At 36.1% G+C, this 10,903-nt stretch overlaps 1 protein-coding gene across 1 annotated transcript; it reads right to left on the minus strand.

Annotated features, from left to right (window-relative positions):
- Positions 1 to 7,783: 7,783 nt before the first annotated feature.
- On the minus strand, positions 7,784 to 10,209 carry LOC106667876. The gene is made up of 4 exons (XM_014396108.1): positions 9,742 to 10,209; positions 8,794 to 8,961; positions 8,483 to 8,737; positions 7,784 to 8,035 (listed from the first exon to the last, which is right to left on the minus strand). Exons 1-4 carry the CDS (start codon positions 10,005 to 10,007, stop codon positions 7,828 to 7,830), a joined length of 897 nt encoding a protein of 298 aa, XP_014251594.1. The 5' UTR covers positions 10,008 to 10,209; the 3' UTR covers positions 7,784 to 7,827.
- Between the last annotated feature and the right edge of the window lie 694 nt (positions 10,210 to 10,903).

Raw genomic sequence — 10,903 nt, forward strand, 5'->3', positions numbered from 1 at the left:
TGGACTACGGGGAAAGTTTCAACACTGACAATAAGTGCCCATTGCACCAGTCATGGTTAAAGCCGGTTCACTGGAACGTCGTACATAATTGAAACCAAGTTCAGAGAAGGGAGCGTTGCACATCTGTAGGGAACGTTCATCTAATCCTAGTTCAACCACAAGTTGGCAGTATCTTTGTACGGTTATTTGCTTTGATCGTGAACGGTCATTATTGACATTGGTTGTTGTACCATTGTTGTAAACTTTTGTCTTATATTTTGTCGAAATTCTCCCGAATTTATTTATGACCTTCCCGATGTACGCAAAAACAATGAATCTTTGAAACCTATAGTGTCATTTTGTTATTAAATCTCCGACATACGATCTATCCAAATGAGTAATGAGGTTCTTTCAGTTCTTACGTTGATAACGAATTTAACGTACGAAACTCATATGAGATTTTAAAAAATAGAATTGTTATAAGTGGGGATGAAGTTACTGTTTCATTTTATATTCATTCTTAATTTACGACTGTGCTTTCAGATATTGTTTGATTACAAAAAGTTGGAGGGAGGTCGTTGAGCACTATTACGGTTTGTCTTGTCAGGAACAACTTTTGAACTAGGTCAAGACAAATTCAAATACACCCATTTTTGAGTAGAATGTCGTACAGTATTGAACTGAGTTTATACCCAGTTGGTGCAACGGCTATTAAATATTGAATATATACTGTCTTAATAAATATTATCAAATTGAGATTGATTAAGAAAAGGCAAACACTGTATTGTTTTTTTATGAACTTAAATGCAGTTTTCGATTGTGTAGCCAGAACCGTCGTGATTTTAAAATTTTATAGCTTTGGCATAATCTCAATTAATCAATATAATAAAGCCTTCGAAAAAAGCGTTTTGTCAGGGAAAATAGATATTTCATACTGGCATCTAGTCAGGCAGGGGTATATTCTAAGGCGTATTTTATTTTCCATTTTTGTTGATGATTTGCCTAATGTTTTAGATTCGTGAATCGGGGGTTGGTTGTTGTTATATTAAAACTTTCATATAGGTATATATTTAAATAAATCAATGATTATTATTTTTTTCGGGCTAGGCACCTCCTAGAAGGAAAATGTTTTCAAAGAGTACGTCTATAGAAAATTGGTAGTGGTAGACAACTACAAATATTTTGTAATGGATTAAATATGAAAAAAATCATTCGTAGGATTTATGTTATGCAGTCGAGTTGTTTCCTTGTAGCATGTCTCCTTATTACACAAATTGTTGCAATTTTAGACTCATAATTTTTAAAACGTGTTAAACTCTAGTAAATGGGTACTTGTAGAGAAAGTGGATTTAACCCAAGAACGACAAACGTATTTATAAACGTCAATGACGATGAATTACAGGAGGGATTTCGTTCACAGGTGAATGATGTGCAGAGGGCACGACCCCTGTTTTACAGCAATTGAAAAGGGAAAACAATAAAAGGCGATTCTGCAGGAATTTCAATTCGATCCGTTGTCTCCCCGAGGGCAAAGGATACATCGTCGTACGTGACCGGACGTAATGAGAATCTGCCGGGCTCGGTTCCTCCTCAAACAAATAAGCACAGCGTTTACAACCCTTTTAGCACCGGGGGCGACACGGGTTTACACGACGGCCCGTGGCTCCTGCCTTTCGGGGGTGGCGATTGTAACGCTGTTTCCGCTTTTTCATCCTCCCAAACGATCCAAACTCGAGTAGTTAGCAGTAACGAGACGGCCCGATCCATTAATTATCGATAAGAGGGAAAATTTCAACGGAACTGTTTCAAACGGGTTGAAGAGGGTGGTAATTAGAAGAACCCTGTTATTGATAGTATGTTCGCGATTGAGTCAATACGGAGAAATGATTGATGGCCCTGACACATGGTAAACTGAACAAGACTATAAGGATATCAGTCTTAAAAAGTCATTGATGTAGATTTATTATAGAACTGATCACAACAATAGAACAAAGAATGGACACACATATGTTACAGTCTCTTCTTGATTCAACAACACGGGCCCAATTCTCAATCCGGTTTGTTAGAATGAGAGCCCCTCGAATCTGAACACAAACTTTTTGAGTTTCAAAACAATTTATTAATTGTAAGAAAATAACAATTAACACAAGTTAATTTCCTTTTTAGATTTTAAAACAATTAAAATTATTCAGAAATCGTGAGATGCAGTCTGGTGTGGCGTAGGTTTTCGAAAAACATTTTCTTTATCGTGCCAATGTTTCGATCTTTATTGAGATCATCTTCAGGGCCTTGGATTTTCAAACATTGTTTAAATTTAACAAGTACATGTAAGATGTGGAAAAAAGTGAATTTATACAATGCAAACAAATATATATATACATTATATATATATATATTGGGTTGTCCGGAAAATAATGCAGGATTTTAAGTTTTCATTAAAAAAAATCTATATAAAATATTCTGTTTACGTTTACAGGATTANATATATATATTTTCAATCAAAGTATTTCTACTCACTCAAAGTATTTGTTTTCTGCGTAAGTGTGCTATTCTTGCATGTCGTGTTGAGAGTGCCCGTGAGATATTGCTGTTTTATAAGGGGGGATAAGGGCCGGGGACGACGATGGGAATCGAGCCCATGACCGCGGACAAGACCGAGAGTCCAACACGCCAATCACTCGGCTACTGTGGTACAGATAAATTGTTTAGTAGGCAAAAAGTTTCCTTACCTTAACATATTTTATAGTTCCTCCATAATTAGGCTATAGCAATCTAATTAATCGAAAGTAATAATGAAAACTAATTAATCCAGGAGAGTCGTGAGTTTCTTTATTTCAACTAAACAAAGGGTAACAAAGTTTGTCCAAAAAAATTCAAACTCTTAACATTTGTTTCGTGTATTCCAGTACGTTTTAGGGATGAATGGTTTTGTGTTACGAGTGGAAATTGTGTAAAACCGCGATTCAAAATGTGATATCCCTTGACCTATGAATTATTCGAGGAATCATTCCACTTCCGTGAGTGGCATCACGCCCAGGCGACAGGATGTCACGTACAGAGCCGACTTTATATCGAACACCCCGACTAGGAAGAGGCCTATCGCCGAGAGCCACGTCGTTTCGACGAACCCCTTCTACCCCTTTTTTCCTTTGGCCCATTTGACGAAATAAAACCGGCCAACGGTTTGATTTAAACCACCTTTTTCTAAAAAGGGGTTTAAACGATGCCTAATAACGCTACCTCGAAGACTTCACAATCAACCCCACATTTTACAATGAAGAGCTTAAACATTAGAGCTTACAATCCATAAAATAGTCCTTAGGAGATTTGGTCTCGGGCCAAAGTGGACGGGATTAATCTCGAGAGGGCTCCTTTCTCTTAAACAAGATTATACGCGAAGCTTGACCGACAGACTTTCAGGGACCGTTGCCCAACATCAACCAGGTTCTAATAACCGTTCAATATGAATCCGATACGTAAATATAAAACAATGTATTTTTATAATGTGAGACAACTGAATTCGCTGGTTTTCGAATCAAGGTGGAAAAAGTTTGAAGTGCCTTTTCACATCATTTCACAAGTGGCCGGCTACACAATTCCACATAAGGATTTATAGATTTACGCGAGTGTATTTGTTTAAATTCAACATACATTTTTTTTAAAGCCACAACACACAATTCACAAACACAATCACCGGAACTACTCGCAGGCGTTCACAAACACTCTATATATCCAACTAACAGCACTCATGTATCTAATTATCTAAGTTTTCCCTTTATCCTATTAAGTATGTTGTTGTATTCGTGGATTTTGATTTTCCTTATTGTCTGTATTAGTACGTTCCATCTTCCGTATATTTTCTTTTTAGAGGATCTCAAAGAATTCCTCCAACTAATTAATTCTTTACACCGTGATATAAATTTCACATTGGAAAATAATAAAGATGGTTGTTTAAATATTTTAGATTTAAAAATGTCCATATTAAACAAACTAATATAAAAAGACATATATAGAAAATTCACAACTACAGACACTATGACACCAGCGGATTCTTCTCACCCGTGGACCCAAAAATCTACTGGTTTCATTTGGCACATAGACCGTATATTAAGTCTCCCATTAACACCTGCTAACTATAAAATAGAATACAAACTATTGAAGCCTTAGCTAATTATATTGGATATCAAGATTGGTTGCTAGTTAAAATACTAAAAAAATTAAGTTTAAAAGAAGCAACAACAGGACACAGCCACCGCACCATAAAAGGATCATTAGGTTTCCGTTGTTTGCCATACATTGGTGAATTATCAGAAAAAGTAGCAAGAAGGTTTTAGAATAGTTTTTAAAAGTACTTGTTCCTTTCATAACCTAAAGATAAGGTAGAAAACCTGGCAAAAAACGGGATTTACAAATTTAATTGTAATGATTGCTACATTAACTATAAAGGACAAAGCGGTAGAGAAATTAAAACGAATGTTAAAGAACACTTGCCTTAATCAAACAAATTTTCGGAATTTAAGGACCATCTAAAAGAAACAAAACACAATTTAAATTTAAGTACGACAGTGTTACATAGATTATTCGGAGATAGTAAGATGCGGTCTGGTGTGACGTAGGTTTTAGAAAAACATTTTCTTTATCGTGCCAACGTTTCGATCTTAATTGAGATCATCTTCCGGGCCTAGGATTTATAAACATTGTTTAAATTTTACAAATACATGCGGGATGTGAAAAAATTAGTTTATACAATGCTAGAAATTTTAGATAAAAAATTATAATCTAAAATTTTCTAGCATTGTAAAAATTCATTTTTTTATCTAAAATTTTCTAGCATTGTATAAATTAATATATATACGTGTGTATGTATGTAAAACAAAGTCGACGTTACATATTAATGTCATACTTCTTTTAAGCACATTTATATTTGTTTAAACTAATTTTGAAATTTGCCGCGCACTACCTCCACTCGAATGTTAAGAGGGAGGTTAACCTGTTGAGTAGATAACAAGTTAGGAGTGCATTGTTAAACTGTTGAAAATCTAACACATATAATAGTTCTAATTGTCGTTTGTTTAGTATTTTTACAGGTAAAATTCTATTATAAAACTTTTATTTACATTTTTTCTTAGAAATCAATTACTTTTGGATTTTTACAGAGCAACACAATTTAGCTTATTATTTCATACCCCAAACGCCTAATAAGATTGTGTATTTTCTTTAAATTACACATATACATGTGGAATTAATAGGTGCTCAAAATGAGAAGGCAATCGTGGAGTGAAACAGTGTAATTACAACAACGTCATAAAGATTACAATTAAACGTCTTAATACAAAAAAACAATACAAACTACGTCGTTCTTCTTTTCTCACTGTCCTCAAACCTCCTGATCGCCAACTCCCCTCCTCCATACATCACTTCAGTCCGGGGGTTGACGTCATGCTGTACATGCACCTTCCCACATACATGTGTAATTTAATTATGTGTGTGTATGTATATAATAAATTATAAAATTAAAATAAAATAAACCACTACTTTATAATTAATTTTTTACAGTTTATATTAATATAATATTTAATTGTGTTATGTTATGTATGTTGTAGAACTCTTTCAACCTGAGGATGAGCTATAAGCTTGAAATCCGGAACGTAGAAAACAACTTACTGTAAGTAGGTACTATCTTTTTAAATATACTAGGTTTTACTGCCTACATTCGCTTACTTAGTTCAGGTTTTAATGCAAATTGATTTTTCGGTACGGTTCCATTAAAGATTTTGGTTTATTATTGGCTTCGGCATATGCTTGATTTGTATTTTCAATATGCCTCAGACCGGTCTCGTTGGGGATAACGCGCCGTTTTGCTTTTCTCCCGGCTTTACTTCGAGGATCGTTGAATTCTTGAGCCTCTTTATACACACACCGGAGGGCCGAGTTGAATCGGAGCCAGTCCGGCCAATTGTTTTCCACTTGAGAGAAAATATGTTTTCAATGGAATTCCCGGAACAGAGGCCCCAGAGATTTGTTAGTGTGTTTTTCAGCTTTCCCTCCAGCGAAAATGGGATATGCGAGTAGAAAGTTGAACCGGCGTAATGCCCTAAGCTCGAACTCGCGGACTAATTTATGCTCCAAGTGTTCCTGATGACACCCTACTACTGAGGCTTAATCGTAAACGAAAGCTTCCAAGTTCATTAAAACTCGTGTTATAAATGGGTTTACTGAAGGTGTTCAACCGTAAATTCATTGAGGGATTATGTGGCGAAGCGTCGGTATAATAGAAAAAGACCTTGTTTTCATTAAACTCTAAATAATTGCTTGTCCAAACTAGATTTTCGTCAAATTTATTTGTACGAATTTAAACATAGGCAAAGTGCAGCCAAAACCGCATGTACCATCAATAGTGATTGTGGAGAGGGAAGCATTAGCGAATTCTCGGTACAGCGATGGTTTCAGAGATTTCGTCTTGGAGATTTATATCTCGAAGACAGGGAATGTCGAGGTAGAACTTCCGTTGTTGTCGACGACCAATTTAAAATGTTGATTGAAGAAAAGTCATATAAAATAACACAGGATGTCGCGTAAGTTAACCATTCTACCGTTGTTTGACATCTGGAGCAATTTAGTAAGGTAAAGAAGCTTGGTGAGAGGATACAATCCATCTCAAGTGGATAAGAAATGAATTCTGCACGATAATAGGAGGCATACTTGTCAATAGTAAGACAATGAAGAAGCGCCAAAATACTTTCCAAAGCCAAATCTGCACCCAAAAAAATGTTATGGCATCGATTTGGTAGTGTACTGCTGGGGTTGTTCAACCTATTTTTCGAATTATGATGAAACTAAGGATATGAAACCTTACATCACCCTTCATATTCATCCGGCTTCTGGCGTACAGACTATTAGTTTTTTAGGCATTTGGATCAATTTTGAGGGATAAAATTTTTAGAGAACGCGGTGAAACCGAAAACGCCTTCCAAGACTTTATTATGAGTCGAGAAATAGATTTTTATGTCTTCGGATAAAAGCGCTTTTACACGTTAGCATAGATGTATAGATTGTGATGGAAAATATTTCGAATAAATTGTCTTTATTTTATAAAAATTATAGTTTTAACTGCCTTTTTAAAACCTGCATTATTTTTACAACAGCCAAATAGCAATTTATTTCAGTTAATTTATTTGCATGAAACAGGAAATGAAGGCATATACACTATCAAATATGGTGACAAAGAAATCTGATCAAGCAGGATAGTGTAATTGAAAAAGAGGTTTCTCTTTAAAATTAAGTTTTTTCTGTGTAAAATAATCAGCGCTACGTTTGCATCAGATTTACATCGTTAAAATTTCAACTGTGAAGTAAGGATAGGAGGTGGAGCATAAAACCCATCTCCTTCTGAAAAAAACGTGCTAGAAAATAAATGAATTGGGTGGGTAATTGACCCCTTCTTGTTGTTGGGGAGAAAAGAAGAGCTCGGATCCAATTACACACGCCATGTGATCGAGGGTGGGACCGACTAGGCACCCATTCCACCACTACTGTCCTACCCCCGTGGAGAAACACCTAAATCCCGTCGGAGGGGTTGATCGAAATCAATTAAGTTTTAATATGTGGAATATGATTCTTGTGTAATTAATTCGAACGTCGGGGATGGACTTATGTCTGCGGTGAAAATCCGATTAAAATAATACCGACTATCAGTACTAAGCCATGTGGAAAGAATGTGAGGATTGTAACACAATCCTCTAAAAACACGTGGTGTTTTGAAATATTTGCAATTCTACATATAAAAACAAATATAACACGTATGTTTTAGGAAAAACGCTCAATTTTAATTGAAGAACAGACGATTGATTAACTGAATTGCTCCGGGTAGGGCGGTAGGTCGAAAGAGTATTCAGACGAGTTCCTGTACTGCTCATCAATCCTGGCGAAAACGGGTGCTGCACTTGAGGTAGTGTTTAACCTTATCATAGGACGGTTCATCATTTTGGATTGGTAGGTCGCTTTTGCCGTTTTGTTCATGGCCGGATCGCATTTGAAATCCCTCTTCAGAAAATGCCTAAAATATCGAGGTAGATATTAAGTTGATTACCGCAAGCAAGAACGGACGTTTCTGAAATAACTTTAGTCCATTATATTTATCATTTTTCTCACTCTCGGCCTCTCACACTCTATCTCTCTCTCTCTCTCTCTCTCTCTCTCTCTCTCTCTCTCTCTCTCTCGCTCTCGCTCTCTCTCTCTCTCTCTCTCTATCTATCTATCTATCTATCTATCTATCTATCCTATCTATCTATATCTCTCTTTCCCTATCCTTCTCTAACTATCGCTCTATTCGAACTCTCTATCTCACTGTCTCTCTCCCATCTCACGTTCTCTTTATCAATCCCTCCTATATAAGAACATATACGTATGTATCTATATGTTTATCGTATCTTCTGTTTCTTTTAATTCTTATTTTTTTATGACTTATTTTTACAATAAACTGATAGTTTTAAATCGATTGTACCTCCAGATGTCATCTTCGTTCAAATACGGGGATATTTTTGACGAGCTGGAACAGAGTTTTACAAAATCCGGAGCTCTCAGCTTTTTGAACAGGAACCTTTTGACGTCCTCTGGAAGGCAGAAAATGTCCGGAAATACCTGATTGAGGCTCCTCCATGCGTTCAGCTTCGCTAGGTAAATCGGCTTTTTCACGATGGCGCAGAGTTCGGAGATCTTTTCGAATATCGCCGCCCCCTTTTCCGACGTCTTCAAATACCTAAAAAACGCGTTATTTAAAAGAAAATCTCATTCGTTGGGAATTTATACAAGTACTTGTCGTTTTCGATGGCAGCGGAGGAAGAGAAGCATTTTCCTTTGTTGTCTTCAGAAATGACAGTTACCAAGGTGCAGTTGTTGAGTATTATGGCCGTTGAGAGGTGGAACCTGAATCCATGACTCAATGGCAGAAGTAGTTCGACGGAAAGTGTCCCAGTTTTCGTTCTGAAAGTTTAACTTTTACTAAAATGAAATCCAATAATTGAGAAATACCATTATCATAGGATAGCGTAATCTATTTCAATGAAGACTCTTAAGCAGAAGAACAACAAATAAACTGAATAAGAGTAGTTAATAATTAAGCCCTTCATGTACTATGCAGGTTTCAGTAAAAATGATATATTGATGTGATAATACGTGAAGGGGGAATAAGCTAATGCGGCTAAATTTCGTCCATCCAGTAGACAATATATCATTTTTTGGTTAGTACAATGGACTCGTTCTATCTGGGTCATGATTACTCGTGAGCTAACTCAAAATATTCCTTGCGTCTGTCAAGAGGTCTAAATAATAAATGGTTACGGGGTCGAGTGACTACAGCAATTCAATTTCATTCAGTCGAGGTTTAAGAAGAAACTCAATTATCCCGACAAAAAGTATTATTTTCTACATTATTTCCATCGGAAATGACATTATCGATCGTGTAAATTCTTGAGCGAAATAGATGTAATCAAGATGATGCAAAATTGAAGTATTCTTAATATCCATTTTATGTTCGCAAATGAGATTATGACCAAAATATTGATAACATGATAATATTTCGAGAAAAGGCAGGGTAAAATGTTTGTAAACGGCCTATCACCCCGCAGTCCTCAAGAAGAAACCGTAAAATTTACGAATATTATTACTTTTTTTTCTATTCAAAACAGGTAGATTCTTTAAAAAATAAAATCAAAAATCATTTGTTTTTGCTTTTAAAAACACATGTGAATCGAACTAATTTACCGAAAGTTTGACATTTTCAAGAGGGAGTCGAAGACACGTCGGTCGTAGCCGATCGTGTTCCAGGCCTCGTCCATCCTGAAACCCTCTTCGAGGGCGATGACGACCCCCAGGGCGAAGATGAGCTCGCATTCGACCGGGAGGAAACCCTCGTCGCCCGGCTTGACGTCGTGGAAGAGCCTGTCCTTTCCCATCCTTTCGACGAGCAGCTCCAGGTGACGGGGCACGCACTTGTCGTTCGACTCTTCGACCCGAAGTATCCTATTCATTTTTCTTTTCAACCATAATCTTTCGGGGCCCCAAACATGTGTAGTGGAAATAAAAGTTGTATCGCTAGTATTTTGTTTCTGGTCAAGATTAAAAACAATAAAAAATCACATATTTTTGACTGTAACGGAACAGAGTAGAACTTAAAAGCCTAACCGCATAACATACAAATAAGAAATTCTTAGTTAATTAAATAATTACATAAAATATAGGTAGATATACTGAGTTTGATTGGAATAAAGAGTCATAGAGAAGGTGAAAGTAGATGAAAAGGGGTAAAGTAGAGAAATTATAGTCAAAGAGGCAGAAAATTGTTAGAAAACTAGAAAAATGATATAGATTAAGTAGTCGATAGATAAATGGTTAGTGTACTGAATTCATTTTATGGAAACAAATTTAAATAGGAGACATAAGAAGAACGACGAACATCTAGATCTCATGTCAGTACTGTTGATGATCAGTTGGACAGCTAGACCGATAGAGCAGCTAAGAAATGGACCGGAAGAGGAGAATGAGAGATGACAAAGATAATATGCAATGTTTTATCACACAAAGTTATGTCACATGGACCTTTCTACCATATCTCGACAGAGAGCGAGAGAGTGAGAGTGAGAAAGAGAGAGAAACAGAGCGAGAAAGTGAGAGAGAGAGAAACATATAGATAAATAGACAGATAGGTACAAGAGATCAAGCGGTCTGAAGAGTGAACAAGAGATAGAGCGAGAGAGATATAAACATACAGACAAATAGATAGAGAGAGAGAAAAAAAGATACATAAGGCAGATAGATAGATGATTAGAGAGCCGGCTGACGGACTGTTGTCCATGCCTTAAAGTATTTTGTAACATATTTTGAGTTTGTTGTATTCCATGTAAATAAATACTATTATTCATTCATT

Source organism: Cimex lectularius, unplaced genomic scaffold (genome assembly GCF_000648675.2).
Source record: "Cimex lectularius strain Harlan isolate CLEC.00 unplaced genomic scaffold, Clec_2.1 scaffold87, whole genome shotgun sequence".
NCBI classification, from domain to species: Eukaryota; Metazoa; Arthropoda; class Insecta; order Hemiptera; family Cimicidae; genus Cimex; species Cimex lectularius.